The 21,103-nt window shown below is 42.6% G+C and overlaps 1 protein-coding gene across 6 annotated transcripts in view; it reads right to left on the reverse strand.

Annotated features, from left to right (window-relative positions):
* The window catches only part of AGAP1 (ArfGAP with GTPase domain, ankyrin repeat and PH domain 1), a 1,748,840-nt gene that overhangs the window by 961,760 nt on the left and 765,977 nt on the right, over window positions 1-21,103 (reverse strand). For all 6 annotated transcript variants that reach the window (XM_033947219.1, XM_033947222.1, XM_033947220.1 and 3 more), the window contains one exon: window positions 3,311-3,415. In XM_033947219.1, coding sequence (XP_033803110.1) covers window positions 3,311-3,415 — 105 coding nt within the window. The remainder of the gene's footprint in view (window positions 1-3,310; window positions 3,416-21,103) is intronic.

Here is a 21,103-nt window from a genome sequence, read left to right on the forward strand (position 1 = left end):
CTGACACTTGTAGCTCTTCAGGGCTTGAGGAAGAGAGGGAGGAGGGTTTGCGACTCAGGACTGTTGCCGCTGGTGCTTCGGGGTACATTTTTTCCTACTGGTGATTTATGTGCCGTTTGGATGAGAGTCCCAGTTAACTGAGACTCTACTGTATCACTTTCTGCATGTTGTTCAACCATAAGCAGATTTTGCCCAATGGGAATAAAAAAAAAAACAGAATTGGAAATTTGCTCGCTGGAGAGCTCTTTCAGCTGGTGTGAATGAGGATTTTCTTCTTTGACAAAGATCATTGTGCTACAGGAACAATATAAATTAATGTCTAGATCCCTTATATCCTCAAAATGGTGATACAAATTAAGATGAAGTCTGATGGGAAACATCTAAAATATGGTGAAGCAGAAATGCCAATAAAGCAATTTTTGGGGGGAAATCTAGATCATTCCATGTTTTGAGAAACTGGTGGGAGAACACATGATAGGGATCATAGAAAATGCATAGCAAGTACAGCTAATGCTATCTGATGATTTTTCAAAGTGCTGTGGAAAGAAAGATATGAAAGTTTTTTTAAGGAAGATATGGTTAATAGCATATAAGTGTATGCTAGCAACATGGAAGACACCAGACCCACAGACTGTAACATAACTCAGTTGAAGATAAAATTGTTTGACATGGATGATGATGATGGAAAGATTATACAAAGGAAGGAAGGAAATGGTGGGACTGTTGGATGACCATGGAATAAAGGGAGTGCTAAAGAAGGACAAAGCAATCGCCGACAAACTGAACACATTTTTTGCGTCTGTATTTAACGAAGGGGATATACACAGCATACCGGAACCCATCAGGCTATATGCTGGAAACGAAGACGGGAAACTGACAGGGTTGACGGTCAGTCTAGAAGAGATATGCAGGCAGATTGATAGGTTTAAGAGTGATAAATCCTCAGGACTGGATGGCATCCATCCGAGGGTCATCAAGGAACTGAAAAGGACTATAGCTGAACTGCTCCAACTAATAGTCAATCTGTCGATCAAATCGGGAAACATTCTGGAAGACTGGAAGGTGGCGAATGTTACGCCGATCTTCAAAAAAGGTTTGAGGGGAGATCTGGGAAACTAAAGACCAGCGAGTCTGACATCAGTACCGGGAAAGATGGTATAGGCACTGATAAAGGACCGCATCATTGATCACCTTGACGGACACGGTCTGATGAGGACCAGCCAGCACGGTTTCAACAAAGGCAGATCTTATTTGACGAACTTGCTGCACTTCTTCGAGGGAGTAGACAAGCAGATAGACAAGGGCGACCCGGTCAAAATTGTATATCTGGATTTTCAGAAGGCGTTCAACAAGGTTACACATGAACGACTACTTCGGAAAATTGTGAGCCATGGAATCAAGGATGAAATACTCACTTGGATTAAAAACTGGCTGGAACATAGGAAACAGAGAGTGGGGGTAAATGGACAATACTCGGACTAGAAAAGCGTCACCAGTGGGGTGCTGCAGGGCTCGATCTTTGGACCCGTGCTCTTCAACATCTTCATAAACGATCTGGACATTGCTACGATGAGTGAGGTGATTAAATTTGTGGACAATACAAAGTTATTCAGAGTAGTGAAGACACAGGGGATTGCGAAAATCGGCAACACGACATAATCAAGCTCGAGAAATGGGCATCAACATGGCAAATGAGGTTCAATGTGGATAAGTGTAAAGTGTTGCATGTAGGTATCAAAAATCTCATGCACGAATACAGGATGTCTGGGGCGGGAATTGGAGAGACTTCCCAGGAAAGAGACTTGGGAGTTCTGATCGACAAGTCGATGAAGCCATCCACGCAATGAACGGCAGCAGAGAAAAGGGCGAACAGAATGCTAGGAATGATTAAGAAGGGGATCACAAACAGATCGGAGAAGGTTATCATGCTGCTGTACCGGGCCATGGTGTGCTCTCACCTGGAGTACTGCATCCAGCACTGGTCGCTGTACATGAAGAAGGACATGGTACTACTTGAAAGGGTCCAGAGAAGAGCGACTAAAATGGTTAAGGGGCTGGAGGAGTTGCCGTACAGTAAGAGATTGGAGAAACTGGGCCTCTTCTCCCTTGAAAAAAGGAGACTGACAGGGGACATGATCAGAACATTCAAAATACTGAAGGGAATAGACTTAGCAGATAAAAACAGATTGTTCACCCTCTCCAAGGTAGGGAGAACAAGAAGGCACTCTCTAAAGTTGAAAGGAGATAGATTCTGCACAAACGTAAGGAAGTTCTTCTTCACCCAGAGAGTGGTAGAAAACTGGAACACTCTTCTGGAATCTGATATAGGGGAAAACACCCTCCAGAGATTCAAGACAAAGTTGGACAAGATCCTGCTAAACTGGAACCTAATACACGTGAGGCTGGACTCATTTAGAGCACTGGTCTTTGACCTGGGGGCTGCCGCGTTAGAGGACTGCTGGGCACGATAGACCACTGGTCTGACCCAGCAGCGGCAATTCTTATGTTCTTATGTAGACAGAAACTAGGCAAGTAGAAATCATTTCAAACTAACTCCTTACCACTTTGGGTATGAAATCAAGTGTTAAATACATGGTAAATAATTTTAGGGATGCATTTGAAGGAGATGCGTAAGTTGCTGCTCTGTGAGGGGTGGAGCTAGTTTAAAGAGAGATTTGTTAAATTATTTGAATTCTGGGTTGTGTTAAGAACCAATACGCTTCAGAATAGTTGAGTGTGTTTAGGATATAGTGCTTAAAGGTGATGAGGAGGTTAATTAAAACTGCCACATAACCTGATTACATTAGTTTATTTTTGAACGGTGTATAGCAATAAATGCGGCAATATTTAGTGGTAAGAATCTTATACCTATTGTGATTTTGAAGTTAGTAAAAATAAATTGAAAGAAAAGGTCAAAATTCAAGGGAAGTCTACCTTTTTTTTATACATTTCTATTTCATCTAAATAAGTTTTATCCTAGGCAGATTACAAGCCATCCCCATATTATTAAGATAAGAAAACTATTTCTGGTGGCATTGCTGCTGTGAATGAAGAAAAAATTGTATACAAAATCATAAAATATCTAACTATGGTGTAGAGCTATTTTAAAACCAAAGGCTAAGAAATACTGCAAACAATATCAAACTGAAAAACTGCATTCAGTAATATGTAAAATTCCTCCAGGAGCATCAAGTTCAAAATTCTTCCCAACCTCAGTAGATAATTTATCAGATAACATAAAAGTAGGTTTGACGATTGTATTTGATCTGTAGTTTGACAAAACAAACTGCATGAAATGTGACATACTTACATGTAAACTGGGATGATAGGTGAGTACGCCATTGTCACAGAGTGTAACATATTTCTTCTTCCATTCTTTATTCAATGACTTGCCACTTCGCTTAAGTAACATACCCTGCAGGACAATAGAGAGGAATAAGAGAATGTATTTCATGTCTTTCTTGAAAGATATAAAATAAATGAGCATAACTCAATACACAGCATTTTGACAACATTTAAAGGGCAATTCTGTAACTGGGCACTTACATTTACACACAACTTTTGTTTAAAATTACAGAATACTAGCACTTCCAAGGACAAGTATACATTTACGCATGTAACTCCTAACAGGATGGATAAGTTCTATTCTGTAAGGTATATAATAATAATAATAGCAGTTTATATACCACAGTACTGTGAAGTTCTATGTATTTTACAAAAGATTAAAAGAAGGTACAAATTGATTGAACTTAAAAGAGGTGTAAGAGAGAGATTAGTAGGTCAGGAAAACCGTTGTTGAGGAGAAAGGGAAATATGGGTCAGTTGTCTAGCTATTTCAGGAACAGGTATGTTTTTAGGCGCTTCCTGAATTCCTCATAAGTAGTGGGTGAAAGCAATTGATCTAGTTCTTTACCCCATAATGCTGCTTGATGTGAGAGAAGGTGTTCATGGTGTTTTTTCTGTTTACAACCTCTGACTGGAGGGGAAACGAAGTTCGAATGTGAGCTTCTTTTGTGTTTGTTTGCTGAGAAGGTCAGTTATGTAATTAGAGGCTAGTCCGTATAGTACTTTGAAGCAGAAGCAGGCGAATTTGAACTTTACGCGTGCTTCCATCGGTAGCCAATGCAACTGCCGGTAGTAAGGTGTCACGTGATCAAATTTTTTTAGCCCGAAGATTAGTCTGACCGCTGCATTTTGCATTAATTGTAAACGTCTCATATTCTTTTGGGAAGTTGCTAGATATGCGATGTTACAGTAGTCAAGTTAACTTAGTTCGAGGGATTGTACCAGGATTCTGAATGCTGACGTATCGAAATAAGATTTAATGGATCTAAGTTTCCAGAGAGTGAAAAAACCCTTTCTGATTAAGGAGTCCACCTGGTCTTTCATGGTTAGGCATTGATCCAGTTACACCTAGTATCTTCATGGTGGACTGAATAGGGTAACTAAGTTCATTGATGCATAGTGGTGTTTTGGTGTCAAGCGGATGTGGCGAAGCAACGAAGAATTTCGTTTTTTATGAATTTAGTTTGATCTTGAAGTCTGTCATCCATTGTTCCATCACATTTATAGCTTCTGATGCCTTGGGAATAGTTTTGAAGATAGAGTTAGCAAATGGGATGATGATCGTAAAATCATCTGCGTAACTGAATAATTTTATACCTAGCTGGGTTAATTGCAAGCCCAGTGAGGACATGTAGACATTGAAAAGCAGTGGGGATAGCGGTGACCCTTGTGGCACAAGCCTCCCTCCCTGCCCTATCTTCCTTCAATACCACCCTAGCCAGAAAGTGACTATGGCCATGCTTTGGGGGCTCTAACACTGTGCTTGCCGGCTTCCCAACCCTGCTCCTCTGAAACCGGAGAAGGAGGGAGGGAGGAGAAGCGAAGCCGGCAAGCACAGTGTTAGAGCCCCCAAAGCATGGCTGTAGTCACTTCCTGGCTAGGGCGGTATTGAAAGAAGATAGGGCAGGGAGGGAGGCTTCAACTCACTGCTCCTGCTTGCTTCGGGCCGTCCTCACTGCCAGGTCCTGCCTTCGCAGAAACAGAAAGTAGGTGGGACCTGGCAGCGACGAAGGACAGCAAGAAGGAGTAACGAGTTGTGAATGCTGCGCTGACGACGGCTGTGTGAAACCCAGGAGGGGGGAAATGAGAAATGAGATGGCTGTGAGAGACCATGGGGGGGGGGAAATGCTGCCGACGGCTGTGTGAGACCACGGGGGGAATGCTGCAGCAGCACCCTTTTGGGGAGACAGAGGGAATGAGGGAGGAGGAAGACCAGGGAAGAGGGGGAAGAGAAATGCTGCTGTTGCACAAGGGGGGAAGTAAAAGGAAGGGAGAAGGGCAACTGCTGGACAAGGGGAGCAGGGAAAGGTTCCTACTGGACAGGGGGGACAGACAGAAAGAAAGAAAGACAGGGGGCCAGGGAGACAAAGAAAAACAGACAAAGAAAGAAAGGGGGCAGGGAGAGAGAAAGAAAGACAGACATACAGAAAGAAAGAAATGCCTAAATCTACACATCTATTCTTGCACCCATTAATGTAATGGGCTAAAAAATTAGTAGATTTATATTTGACTATATACATTAGGTAACTTACAGAATCCTGTAAGCTATATGTGCTCTTGCCACATTTACACAACCATATTTACACCATGTTTATGACTGGTATAACTGAGGGCAAACAAACAAACAAAGCGTATTTACTTATCTTATGAAAGACAAACAGACCAAAACAAAAGTGTAACTGAGGGCCCATAAATGTTAGGCATACTGATCCTAGGTTATGTTAGTATTCTATAATGGAATCTAGGTACCCAGATGTCATCAAAGAATAGCCTCTCATCTCACAGCATCAGGGCACCCACTAACAGAATTGTCTCTTTGGTGTTTTCTCCTCAGTTTTCTCTTATCCTTTTTATTTGTTTATTTATTCAATTATCTATACCGTTCTCCCAGGGGAGCTAAGAATGGTTTACATGAATTTTATTCAGGTACTCAAGCATTTTCCCCTGTCTGTCCTGGTGGTCTCACAATCTATCTAATGTATCTGGGGCAATGGGGGGGGATTAAGTGACTTGCTCAGGGTCACAAGGAGCAGGGTAGGTTTGAACGCACAACATCAGGGAGCTGAGCATATAGCTTTAACCACTGCACCACACTCTTCTTCTCCTTCATAAAACATAGTGTACTGTCTACATAACAAGCAATGGATAGCAGCTGCTGTTACAAATACTCACTCATATTGCTCAAAGAACAAGCAAGCTGATTAAATAAGACAGACCATATCAGTGTTAAGAGTCAATGCTAGCTATGCTGGCTTTAGGTTAAGTGCACATTGATAACATTATTGAGAAGACACCTAGCACAAAAGATTGTATCAGCTATCCCATAGTACAAATATAGATATAGTATATCTATAATCAGCAACCTCTCTTGAATGTCTGATATCAGTTGAGAACTACACACAAACCCTGCAGTCACAAACTCCCCTCTCACAATCCTCCCTCCCCACAAATCCTCCCACTGCACACCAACCCTTCTCACCCTGTGAGGCAAAAGGCTCACAGCCAACCCAAAATCAAGGCACATAGGCCTTAGAGGGGAAGGAAGAACCCCATGGAGGTTGTGAGGAAGCTCACATCCTTACCAGCCCCTACCTGTAAGATTATCAGAAAAATATATGTTAGACTGAGGATACAAAACCATACTAAACCACAGAACAATGTTGATGTTGTAGTGAGAACTAATAGAAAACAATTCAATTTAGAACAGAGCAAACATAATGCAAAGAATTAAAGGCAATTGTTAAATTACACAATAACAGGAACAGAGTTAGCAAAATGCAACATATGCACTCATACATTACCTGTTGAATAGTTTGTCCATGCACGGTGCAGCACTCAGCTTTTAGTTGTATGGTAGCCACAAGGTCAGAAACATGGACACTCCATTGCAACATCACAACATCGAAAAACAACATGCAGTAGTGCGCTTTCTTTGGACAGAGGGAGTGAAACCTTTGGAAATTCAACACTTGATATTGACTCAGTATGGACATAGCACCATGAATCAATTAAAGGTTTATGAGTGGGTAAAAAAGGTTTAAAGTAGGAAGAACAGGTCTAACCAATGAAGGTCATTCTGCTCACCCATCAACATCGCACACACAAGAGCACATTGATAGGGTGGATGTCTTGATTAGAGAAGACTGACAGATAACGATAGTTCATCATGATATTTTGATTCATATGTTGGCTGACATAGGACTAATGTGGTTCTAGATTGGTTTAGTAAATTTCTTTAGCGACGTTCTTATGAGGTATGCTTAGAGGGCCAGGTCTCATTTTCATGGATACCCAAAAGTTCTCCTTTGTCACCTATTTTATTTAATGTCTATATAACGTCTTTAAAAAATTTCTGTCTTTCGCCTGCTGAATCTATTTTTATCTATGCGGATAACATTTTTATTTTATTGGAAGTCAAACATGATTTCAGTGACCAGGTTACAGGCATAGATAGCTGTATCTCTAAGCTCCAGAGTTGGGCGATTCCATTCAAATGAAACTGAATGCTTCAAAAACTAAGCTGCTTTGGATCGGACTTAGATTAGTTAATCTCCCTACTACTATAATCAAATATTATATTACAACTTCACTTCACTTCTAGAGTTTTGGGTATTATTCTGGATTCCTCTCTCACTTTTAATGACCAGATAAATTCCTTAGCTAAGAAATGTTTCTTTAGTTTGCCCATGCTGAGGAAAGTCAGGGCACTATTTTATCAAGAACATTATTTATTACTGGTACAATCCACTGTGTTGGCCCAGATAGACTACTGTAATTCTATTTATTTGGGTATTAAACAAGGCAGTTTAGATCGTCTCCAGTTAATACAGAATACAGCGGCCAAACTTATTTTTGGAAAGAGAAAGTACGACCATGTTTCCCCATAGCTAAGAAAACTCCATTGGCTTCCGGTCCATCATATGATACAGTTCAAGTAAGAACATAAGAAGTTGCCTCCACCGGGATCAGACCAGAGGTCCATCGCACCCAGCGGTCCGCACCCGCAGCGGCCCATCAGGTCCATGACCTGTCAAGTGTTCCCTGCCCTAAAAAACCTATCCTTACTTCTATCTGTATCCCTCAATCCCCTTTTCCTTCAGGAATTTATCCAAACCTTCTTTGAATCCCTGTAGTGTCTTCTGCCCCACCACAACCTCTGGGAGTGCGTTCCATGTGTCCACCACTCTCTGGGTGAAGAAGAACTTCCTGGCATTGGTTCTAAACCTATCCCCTTTCAGTTTCTCCAAGTGCCCCCTTGTACTTGTTGTTCCCCACAGTCTGAAGAATCTGTCCCTGTCTACCTTATCTATGCCTTTCAGGATCTTGAAAGTTTGTATCATGTCTCCTCTAAGTCTCCTCTTTTCCAGGGAGAACAGCCCCAGCTGTTCTAGCCTGTCGGCATACGAAAGGTTTTCCATACCTCTTACCATTTTCGTCGCTCTTTTCTGGACCCCCTCAAGCAATGCTATGTCCTTCTTGAGGTACGGCGACCAATACTGGACACAGTACTCCAGATGCGGGCGCACCATTGCACGGTACAGTGGCATGATGACTTCCTTTGTCCTGGTCGTGATACCCTTCTTGATGATACCCAGCATTCTGTTTGCTTTCTTTGAGGCTGTCGCGCATTGTGCTGATGCTTTCATTGTTGTATCCACCAGCACACCCAGGTCTCTTTCAAGGGTACTTACATCTAGCAATGTTCCCCCCATTGTATAGCTGAACATCGGGTTCTTTTTCCCAACATGCATGACCTTGCATTTCTCTATATTAAAACGCATCTGCCACTTTTTGGCCCACTCTTCCAGCTTCGTTAGGTCCCTTTGCAGGTTTTCACAGTCTTCCGTGGTTCTAATCCTGCTGCAGAGTTTGGTGTCATCTGCAAATTTGATAACCTCACATTTCGTCCCTGTCTCCAGATCGTCTATAAATATATTGAACAGGAGCGGTCCCAACACCGACCCCTGCGGAACTCCGCTCGTGACCCGTTGCCAGTCTGAGTATTTGCCCTTCACTCCAACCCTCTGTTTTCTGCCTGCCAACCAGTGTTTAATCCATCGGTATACATCCCCCTTCACTCTGTGGTTCCACAGCTTCTTAAGCAGCCGTTCGTGGGGTACCTTGTCGAAAGCTTTTTGGAAGTCAAGGTAAATTATGTCTATGGGTTCCCCTTTGTCTATCTGGCTGTTTATTCCCTCAAAGAAATGTAGTAAGTTTGTGAGGCAAGACCTTCCCTTGCAGAAGCCATGTTGGCTCTCCCTCAGCTGCCCATTTTTTTCCATGTGCTCGCAGATGCTGTCCTTAATAAGTGCTTCCATCATCTTACCCGGAACCGAAGTCAAGCTCACCGGCCTGTAGTTTCCCGGGTCTCCTCTTGATCCTTTCTTAAAGATAGGCGTGACATTTGCTATTTTCCAGTCCTCCGGGATCTCCCCAGTTTTCAATAATAGATTACATATTTGCTGGAGTGTTTCCGCTATTTCCTTTCTCAGTTCTTTTAGTACCCTTGGGTGGATTCCATCCGGGCCCGGTGATTTGTCGCTTTTTAATCTATCTATCTGTCGTAGGATGTCCTCATGGCTTACTTCTATTCGCTCCAGCTTTTCATCTAGATCCCCACTTATAATCTCCTCAGGTTCTGGTACATTGGATGTGTCCTCGCTTGTGAAGACCGACGAGAAAAACTTGTTTAACCTGTCTGCTACCTCTTTTTCCTCTCTTACCACTCCCTTTCTGGTTCCATCATCCAACGGTCCCACTTCCTCCCTTGCCGGTTGCCTCCCCTTCACGTACCTAAAGAACGGTTTGAAGTTTCTCGCCTCACCAGCCAGCTTCTCTTCGTATTCTCTTTTTTCTTCCCTAACCACTCAGTGGCACTCTTTCTGGTGTTTTTTGTGTTCCTTCCGGTTTTCCTCAGTTTGGTCCTTTTTCCATTTTCTGAATGATGATTTCTTGTCGCTTATCGCCTTCTTCACTTCCTTTGTTATCCACACCTTGTTTTTTGTTTGATTCTGTTTGCGCCCTTTCCTAAACCTGGGGATGTACATGTTTTGTGCTTTTTGCACCGTGTTCTTGAGTAGGGACCAGGCTTTCTCTACGGTCTCCATCTTCCGTGAGCTGTTTCTGAGTTTATGTCTCACCATTTTCCTCATAGCTTCGTAGTTCCCTTTTCTGAAGTTGAGTGCCTTCGCTGTGGTTCTCTTCACTTTTGATGTTCCCATTTCTAGTTTGTACTGGATCATGTTGTGATCATTGTTTCCTAGTGGCCCTACTACTACCACCTCCTTTGCGGGTCCCCCTAGACCGTTGAGGATTAGGTCAAGAGTGGTATCTCCTCGTGTCGGTTCCTGGACCAGCTGCTCCAAGAAGCAATCCCTCACAGCCTCCAGGAACTTTGTTTCCCTCGCGCTGCTGGAGTGTCCAATGCTCCAGTCTATCCCAGGGTGGTTGAAGTCTCCCATAACCGTCACCCTTCCGCTTTTGCATTCCTGCCTCAATTCTGCTTCTAGGTCATTGTCACTTGTTTCTGGCTGTCCAGGTGGGCGATAATAAAGTCCCAATTTTGTGTCGGCTCCCTTTCTTCCTGGTAACTTAACCCATAGCGATTCCAAACCTTCTGCCCTTGTTGCCGTATCCATCCTGGTCGAGTGAATGGAGTCCTTTATGTATAGCGCTATTCCTCCTCCCTTCTTACATGTCCTGTCTTTCCTATAGAGTTTATAACCTGGTAGTACTACGTCCCATTTGTTGTCCTCAGACCACCATGTTTCTGTGATTCCAATTATGTCTAGGTCCTCTTTGTTGGCCATGACTTCCAGCTCTCCCATTTTGGTCCGTAGACTCCTTGCATTGGCGTACAAGCAATTTAAGTTTTGGTTTTTTACTTTCCCTGTTGTTCTTCCTTGTTTTTGCATTGTTGTTCTTCCTTGTGGGTTGATTCTCTTGTCGTCCCCTTCTTGGGGTGCCAGCCCCTGAGTCCCATTTTGTTCTTCCCCTTCCCATGGTGTGATTTCTTTGTCCTCAGCTGTCTTCCTCATTTCTGCATGTCCTTTTAGTTCCTGCTGTTTTTCCTTCTTTTCGCTCTCTAATTTCACTTGTTCCTTGAACTCCTGTAGTTCGTCTTTGAATCCTTTTTCGCAATTTTCCCGCTTGCCTTGGAGGCCTACTTTGCATTTTTCCCTTTCAGTATGCAAGTGTGCATGTGTGGTTTCAAACTCCTTTATGGAATATTTGACTCTTTGATTCCACTTAGTGGGAATTCCTTTAAATCCTGCTATTCAAGAATTACAATTCACAAATTAGCATTTCCTTCTCTGAAAGGTATTAAATGCACTGGGAAGCTTAGTAAATCTTTTACTTTTAAATTGGTGAGAATTTGGAATGGACTTCCAGATTCTCTAAGACTGGTAGATCAATTATTTCAATTTAAAAAAGGTTTTAAAACCTGGTTGTTTTCACAATAGTTAATTTTATTTTAGCTGTCGTATAGTAATTTTAAGCAATTCAACATAATTTTTTCTAACTTTTTCCATCCATCTAATCTAACCAATTTCTGTTTTTATCCCACAGTTTTTACTTGTTATGTTTCATTTTTAAACGAACTGTAAACTGAGTTGAGCTCCTTAGGGAGTAGATTTGGTATATAAAATGAAAATTAGATTAGACTAGAACGATGTCTCAATTGGCTGCAAATTTGGATATTAGGTATAGATCTGCATTTGCCATAATGCATGATGACTTGGGATACAAGCAATAGAATGTTGAGGTTGCGACCCAGTTCCTGAGACTGTATGAAGAAGATCCAAGTATTCTGGAGAGAACTGTCACCGGTGATGAGACATAGGTGCATCACTGTGACCAGGAGAGCAAAAGACAAAAAATAATAAAGTAAAGGAAGCGGCGCTCACCTGGCTTCAGGAGCAGCCGAAAACCTTTTTCTCTGCAGTAATGCAGAAGCCAGTTGAGTGATACAACAAATGTGTCATCTTGCGTGGGGACTATGTGTAAAACAGATGCATTCAATTGCCACAATTACTTCTATTAGAGCTGCTAAATGCATTTTGCCTTTACTTTTTGATTTACTGTTGTGACAGCACAGTTACTTACCATAACAGGAGTTATCTAGGGACAGCAGGCAGATATTCTCACATGTGGGTGATGCCATCCACGGAGCCCCGGTATGGACATTTTAAAAGTGCATCGCAACTTTAAGAAATTTAGAAAGCTTGTGATAGCCCATATCACACATGCGCGAGTGCCTTCCCTTCCGACATAGATGTGTGGCTCCTCAGTTCACTAAGCCAGCTAAGAAGCCAACCAGGGGAGGAGGGTGGGTTGTGAGAATATCTGCCTGATATCCCTGGATAACACTTGTTATGCTAAATAACTGTGCTTTATCCCAGGACAAGCAGGCAGAATATTCTCACGTGTGGGTGACCTCCAAGCTAACCAGAATGGGAAGGTGGGAGTGGTGACCTTTTAGGAAAATAAATTTTGTAATACTGACTGGCCGAAGTGCCCATATCGTCTGGAAAAAGATTACAGACAATAATGTGAGGTGAATGCATGAACCGAGGACCAAGTAGCAGCTTTGCATATTTCATCAATAAGAGTAGAACCGAGAAAAGCTATTGAAGCTGCCATGGCTCTAACTTTATGGGATATGACCCGAGTTGCAGCCCAGCCTGAGCATAACAGAATGATATGCAAGTAGCCAACCAGTTGGATATTGTTCTCTTCGAAACAGGATGCCCCAACTTATTAGGATTAAAGGAGACGAAAAGTTGAGGAGATATCCTATGCAGCTTTGTTCTGTCGAAATAATAAGCCAAAGCCCATTTGCAATCCAAAGTGTGAAGAGCCGTTTCTCCTGGCTGAGAATGAGGCTTAGGAAAAAAACACTAGAAGTACAATCAATTGATTGAGATGAAATTCAGTGACAACCTTTGATAAGAACTTCAGATGGTGGAACACTGTAAACGGTGGATCCGTCAATAGTACTTGAAGTTCACTCACTCTTCTGGCAGAAATGAGAGAGATGAGGAAAACAACTTTCCAGGTTATGTACTTGAGATGAGCCGTCGACATTGGTTCAAATGGAGGCTTCATCAACTTAGCAAGAACCGCATTGAGATTCCATGCTACAGAAGGTGGTTTCAGAGGTGGTTTAACATTAAAAAGTCATTTAATGAATCTGGAAACCAAAGGGTGAGCAGTGAGAGGTTTACCATTGACTGGTTGATGAAAAGCAGTGATCGCACTGAGATATACTCTGATAGATGTAGATTTGAGACCAGAATCAGATAAATGAAGAAGATAATCCAAAACTTATGAAACTGCAATGTATTTTGGATCATGATGATGTAGAAGACACCAGGCAGAAAAGCATGTCCACTTTTGTTGATAACATTGTTGAATGGCTGGTTTTCTGGAAGTTTTTAATATTAATTGAACAGGCTGAGAGAGACAAAGATCAGCAGAAGTCAGCCCGAGAGATGCCAAGCTATCAGGTACAGAGATTGCAGGTTAGGGTGCAGAAGAGATCTTTGATTCTGTGTGAGAAGTGATGGAAAAATTGAAAGAGGTATTGGCTCCTTGATACTGAGTTGAAGTAGAAGGGAGAACCAAGGCTACCTGGACCACAGAGGAGCTATGAGAATCATGGTTACAGAACCCAAGAGGGAAAAAGCGATATTAGATCTGGGCCTCACAAACGGGGAGAATATCTCTAATGTTCGAGTGCGTGCCCACCTGGGAAATAGCAATCATCAAACGGTTTGGTTTGATATAATATCTAAAGTGGAGGGTGGCCACACAAAACTCAAAGTCTTAGATTTCAAATGCACAGACTTTAATAAAATGGGAGAGTACCTGAAGAAAGAGCTGTTAGGATGGGAGGACATTAGGGAAGTGGAAAAACAGAGGTCTAAGCTGATAGGAGCAATAAAAATGGCTACAGACCTTTATGTGAAGAAAATAATTAAAAACAAGAGAAAGGAAACCGAAATGGTTCTCTAAACTTGTGGCAGAGAAAATAAAGACAAAAGAGCTGGCGTTTGTGAAATATAAAAATACCCAAGAAGAGGATTACAGAAAGGACTACCAGGCGAAGCTGAAAGAAGCCAAGAGAGAGATACATCTGGCGAACGCGCAAGCGGAAGAGCAAATGGCTAGAAATGTAAAAAAAGGGAGACAAAATTGTTTTAAGATATTTTAGTGAAAGGAAGAAGATGAAAAATAGAATTGCGAGACTAAAAGATATGTATCGATATGTGTAGAGTGATAAGGAAAAAGCAAACATGTTAAACAAATACTTCTGCTCTGTGTTCATGGAAGAAGATCCTAGAGAAGGACCGAGATTGTCTGGCAAAGTTACACATGAGAATAGAGTAGATACCGTGCCGTTCATGGAAGAAAGTATTTATGAACAACTTGAAAAATTGAAGGTGGACAAAGCGATGGGAAAGGACGGGATCCATCCCAGAATATTGAGGGAGCTTAGAGAGGTTCTGGCGGGACCTATTAAAGATTTGTTCAACAAATCTTTGGAGACGGGAGTGGTTCCTGGGTTTTGGAGAAGAGCAGATGTGGTGCCGATTTACAAAAGTGGTCGCAGAGATGAAGTAGGAAACTACAGACCGGTAAGCCTCACTTTGGTTATTGGAAAAATAATGGAAGCATTGCTGAAAGAAAGGATAGTGAAATTCCTTGACTCAAATGGGTTACTGGATCCGAGGCAATATGGTTTTACTAAAGGTAAGTTGTGCCAAATGAATCCGATTTAATTTTTTGATTGGGTGACCGAAAAATTGGATCAAGGGCATGTGCTAGATGTAATTTACTTAGATTTCAGCAAAGCCTTTGACACGGTTCCTCATAAAAAGCTCTTGAACAAACTTGATGGGCTGAAGTTAGGACCCAAAGTGGTGAACTGGATTAGAAACTGGTTGATGGGCAGATGCCAGAGGGTGGTAGTTAATGGAAATCGCTCAGAAGAAGGAAAGGTGAGTAGTAGAGTCCCTTAGGGATCAATGCTGGGGCCGATCCTGTTCAATATGTTTGTGAGCAACATTACCGAAGGGTTAGAAGGAAAGTTTGCCTCTTTGCAGATGAACCAAGATTTGTAACAGAGTAGACACTGCGGAGGGAATGGAAAACATGAAAAAGGATCTGCAAAAGTTAGAAGCAACCAACCTCTACATACAAACCGTGAGTAAACAAAGGAGAAATAATAGACCCCAGTGGTTCTCCGCAGAGATCTCGGAACTAGTAAAGCAGAAGAAAAGAGCATTTGTATCCTACAAACAATCACAACGACCAAAAACTAAAGAAGCCTATCTGGTGAAATCTAGAACTGTTAAAACAGCAGTCAGGGATGCCAAACTCCGGATGGAAGAAAATATGGCTAGAAAATAAAGGGGATAAATCATTTTTCAGGTATATTAGTGACAGAAAAAAGAACACAGACTGGATTGTGCGCCTCAGGAAACATGATGGTAACTATGTAGATTTAGACTCAGATAAAGCTGAACTACTCAATAGCTACTTCTGCTCGGTCTTTACCTGTAAGGCACCGGGATCCGGACCGCAGCTGCAGACAAGAGAGTGCTCGGAGGACCCGTTCCAGGATTTTGAATTTACTGCGAGCAGCGTTTACCATGAACTATCGAGGCTAAAAGTGAACAAAGCCATGGGACCGGATAATCTACACCCCAGGGTACTATGGGAATTGAAAGATGTCCTGGCAAAGCCGTTAGCTGCGCTTTTCAATCTTTCCCTAAACAAGGGAAAAGTCCCCTTGGACTGGAAAACTGCTAACGTCATTCTGCTCCACAAAAAGGGATGCAGGTCAGAAGCTGAAAATTACAGACCAGTGAGTCTCACATCAATAGTGTGTAAACTTATGGAGACGTTGATTAAAAACAGATTGGATATGATTCTAGATGACGAAAGGCTGAGGGATCCCCACCAGCATGGTTTTACGAAGGTAAGGTCTTGTCAATCCAATCTGATAAGCTTCTTCGACTGGGTAACGAAACAACTGGATAGGTGAGAGTCCCTGGATATAGTGTATTTGGACTTCAGTAAAGCCTTTGATAGTGTCCCACACTGTAGGTTATTGAACAAAATGAATACAATGGGGCTAGGAGAAACATTGACTGCATGGGTTAAAGACTGGCTCAGTGGTAGACTTCAGAGGGTGATAGTAAAACCTCAGAAACATCGGAAGTGACCAGTGGAGTGTCGCAGGGCTCGGTCTTGGGTCTGATACTATTTAATATCTTTGTACGAGACCTGCCCCAGGGACTTCGAGGTAAAATTACATTATTTGCCGATGACGCTAAGCTATGCAACGTAGTGGACATCACAACCGTGCCCGACAATATGAGGCAAGACCTATTTTTACTGGAAAAATGGTTAATACTTGGCAACTGAGTTTTAATGCCAAAAAGTGTAAGGTTATGCACCTTGGTAGCGGTAACCCCTGCAGAACATACACCCTGAATGAAGAAACCTTAACAAAAACTGTCGAAGAATGGGACCTGGATGTAATCATTAGTGAAGATATGAAGACTACCAATCAAGTGGAGAAAGCTTCAACCAAAGCTAGACAAATGCTGGGTTGCACCCGGAGAAGTTTTGTCAGCTGAAAGCCTGAAGTTATAATGCCATTGTACAGGTCCATGGTGAGAACTCATCTAGAGTACTGTGTTCAGTTTTGGAGGCAGCATTATCAGAAGGATGTGAAGAGGATGTTGTCGGTTCAGCAAATGGCCACTAAGATGGTCTCAGGACTCAAGGATCTCCCAAATGAAGAAAATCTAAGCAGGCTGCAGTTATATTCTCTCGAAGAATGCAGAGAGAGGGGAGACATGATAGAGACATTCAAATATCTTACAGGCCGTACTGTATTCCTCGGTGGTGGCCTATTCCCCCGGCGACAGTGGCAGCCTGTTCCCCAATGGCGGTGGCTTGGGGGAGGGCAGGGAGAAAGAAAGAAAGGGGGGGCAGGGAGACAGAAAGAAAGAAGGGAGATGGGAGACAGAAAGACAGGGAGGGAGACAGACAGAAAGGGAGCATGGAGAGAGAAAGACAGACAGAAGGAAAGGGGGATGGAGAAAGAAATAAAAAAAAAAAAGAAAGAAAGAGGGCACGGAGAGAGAAATAAAGAAGGGGCCAGGGTGAAAGAATGAAAAAGTTGGGGTAGGGAATGAGGTCTGGAGGAGAGGAAGCATACAGGAGGCTGAAAGAAGGGAAAAAATATTGGATGCACAGTCAGAAGAATAAAGTGCAACCAGAGACTGATGAAATTACCAGACAACAAAGGTAGGAAAAATGATTTTATTTTTAATTTAGTGATCAGAATGTGTCCGTTTTGAGAATTTATATCTGCTATCTATATTTTGCACTATGGCCCCCTTTTACTAAACCGCAATAGCGGTTTTTATTGCAGGGAGCCTATGAGCATCGAGAGCAACACAGGGCATTCAGCGCAGCTCCCTGCGCTAAAAACCGCTATCACAGTTTAGTAAAAAGGGAGGGGGTATATTTGTCTACTTTTGTATAGTTGTTACTGAGGTGACATTGCATAAAGTCATCTGCCTTGACCTCTTTGAAAACCTGTGGAATATAAATGATAATTAACATTTTCTCTGTGTACAGTGTGCTTTGTGTTTTTTTAAATTTTATTGTTGGTAGATCATTTTGACTTGGCTACGAAGGTAAGGGGGGGGAGGGAGGGAGGGGAGCTGCTGAAAGACATCTAGTAATCCTTGCAGGCTTGATTGTGCAGGGAATTATTTTTGTAAAATCATGTTTTGTTATGTGACTGGCATTATTTAGACTTTAATTTCTATGAATGGATAAAATGAAAATGATATAAACTTGCTTGCTTGTTTTTATGTGCGTGCACTGAAGGGAAGTGGAGAGAGAGTGGGCTGAGGATGCTGAAGGGAAATGGGGAAGAGAGAGTGGGGAGAAGACACTGATTTATAAATTGACAATTGTACAGAATATTGTTTCTTTTTTATTTTAATATAATAAGTTCAGTATAAAACTATTTGAGGCTTGTGTGGATGGGATCAGATGGTTTGTGGGGTCCGAGCTCGTGGGTTCGGGGCAAGGACAGAGACAATTTTTTTTTCCCCGTGTCATTCTCTAGTCTCTGCCATGAATCGATTTCGACCACATGCAGGCGAGCGAGGTGCCAGTCGGGTTGACTTAGCCGTAGTAGCACAAGCAGACGTGGGCTATGGCTCTCAAAAAAAATCTTAATCATTGTACTGCTGATCTTTGGCTCTTTTGACTAATGAGTTTGCCTACCACTGCCCTAGAGGAAAGGAGAGATGGGGGAGATATGATTCAGACGTTCAAATACTTGAAAGGTATTAACGTAGAACAAAATCTATTCCAGAGACAGGAAAATGGTAAAACCAGAGGGCATAATTTGAGGTTGAAGGGTGGTAGATTCAAGAATAATGTTAGGAAATTCTTCTTTACGGAGAAGGTGGTTGATCCATGGAATGCGCTCCCGAGGGAGGTGGTAGAGAAGAAAATGGTGACAGAGTTTAAACTAGTGTGGGATGAACACAGATGATCTCTAATCAGAAAATATTGGGTATATATTGAAGGAATTAGGGTTGGTAATGGGCAGTATGTGTCCCATATGTGGACATTCAGTTGAGGACGGGCTGGGGAGGGCTTTGATGGCTGAAATGGTTAAGATGGGCTGGAGAGAGCTTTGATGGAAACTCCAGTAAATAGAACCTAAGCACACTACTAGGCAGGGCTCTGGGTCTCTGGCCCAGAAATATCTAAGAAAAAGGACAATTTTAATTAAATGATTTATTTATTTTTATGGAGCATGTAGGGTTGGGCAGACTGACTGGACCATTCGGGTGTTTATCTACCATCATATACAATGTTACTATGACCTTGACAAGCATCTTTTGAAAAGAGGAATGGGAGGAAACGCATAGCGAAAGTTGTGCGTCCAATTCAGAAGAAATGCATCTGCCTCCAGGCGATGGGGAAAATACTGTATAGCCTGGAGCAAAATTGGGGCAACCTGTTGTTGTGGGAAGATGCAAACAAATCCACCTGAGGAGTGCCCCATTGAGAAAAGATGGGAAGGGGAGCTGCAGAACTGAGTGTCCATTCGTGAGGTTGAAGAATTCTGCTGAGCTTGTCTGTCGATAAATTCTGTTCCCCCTGAATGTAGACTGCTTTGAGTTAGATGTGAGCAGTCATCAAAACCAAATCTTTTGAGCCTCCTGACAAAGAAGGAGGAATCTTGTGCCTCCTTGCTTGTTTAACCAGATTGTCCGTGCGATGCAAGAGGACTTGGTTGTCTATGAGATGCTGAAAAGCTTTGAGAGCAAAATAAATCACTCTGAGTTCTAGAAGATTGATATGGAACTTTTCCTCTTTGGTGGACCAATGACCTTGAGTCTGAAGACCATCCAAATGTGCCCCCCAGGCATAAGTTGCCGCATCGGTGGTCAAAATTTTTTGATGAGAAGGCGTGTGAAACAGAAGACCTCTGGAGAGATTGGAAAATACCATCCACCACTGAAGTGATCGTCGAAGAGTTGAGGTCACAGAAATGTGCTGTGAAAGAGGATCGGTCGCCTGAGACCACTGGGAGGCCAGAGCCCATTGAGGTGTCCTGAGATGGACCTCGCCAGAGGAGTTACGTGAACTGTAGAGGCAATATGGCTCAGAAGGACCATCATGTACCTGGCAGAGAGTGACTAGAGCTGGTCCACTTGATGACAAAGCTGGAATAAAGTGTCTTGACAATCCTGCGGAAGAAATGCCCTCATTTGAGAGGTGTCAAGAAGCGCCCCAATGAACTGAAACCTTTGATACAGATGAAGCTGTGACTTGGGGAAGTTGATTTCAAATCCCAAGTTCTGAAGAAACAAGATGGTGCAAATTTGTCATTAGAACGACATTGTGGCAGGAAGGGTCTTTGATGAGCTAGTTGTCTAGATAAGGAAAGACTTGAAGACCCTGAGACCTCAAGACCGCTTCCACCACCACCAAGCACTTTGTGAAGACTATGGGTGAAGATGCTAGGCCAAATGGTAGAACCTTGAATTGGTAGTGATGCTGTGCCACTTGAAATCTGAGATATTTCCTGGAAGCAGGATATGAGTGTAAGCTTCCCTGAGATCTAGAGAGCATAGCCAATCATTGTGAGCCAAGAGGGGATATAGAATGGCCAGATAGCATACAAAACCTGTTGAGTGCTCTGAGGTCCAAAATCAGTCGGAGACCTCCCGTCTTCTTTGTTACCAGAAAATAGCGGGAGTAAAACCCCTGGTTCTATTGGTCTACAGAACTTCTTTGATGGCGTTGAGGAGAAGAAGGGAATGGACTTCCTGAATAAGAGAGGACTGATGAGGGTTAGAAGCAGACTCTCTTGGGAGGATGATCCGGAGGGATGGTGATCAAATGAAGAGAGTAACTCTCCCGAATGATTTGTTGAACCCAGAGATCGGAGGTGATGAGCTTCCAATGATAGAAATAGAATTGAAGACGACCTCCAATTGGCAGAGGGAGAGGCTGAAGGAGAGGGATTGCAACTATGCTCTTGAACAGCAGGTCAAAAAGACTGGGTTGATTTTGCAGGAACAGTGGGCTGAGTCTTAGAAGGGTGCTGTTGCTTTGGGGTTTTTTCTGTTGAGGCCGTACTGGTACTGAGGCTTTAGCTGAGAAGTGCCTCTGATGAGAGGAAGAAGAAGCAGGCTTGAAAGGTCTCGATGAAGAGGGCTTAGAATTAAGCTTCACTAAGGTGTCCCATCGAGTCTCATGCACAGTGAGTTTTTGGGTTGCAGTGTATATAGAGTCCTTAAAAAGTTCATCCCCTAAGCAAGGAATGTTGGCTAGTCTGTCCTGAAGGTTAACATACATATCAGAGACTCTAAGCCACGCCAGCCTTCTCATGGCCACAGACATTGAAGAGACTCTGGAGGTGAGCTCAAAAACATCATAAGCTGAGCGAACCAGATATTTCCTCAACTGAGTGGCAGTG

This window comes from Geotrypetes seraphini, chromosome 5 (assembly GCF_902459505.1).
Source record: "Geotrypetes seraphini chromosome 5, aGeoSer1.1, whole genome shotgun sequence".
Taxonomy (NCBI): Eukaryota; Metazoa; Chordata; class Amphibia; order Gymnophiona; family Dermophiidae; genus Geotrypetes; species Geotrypetes seraphini.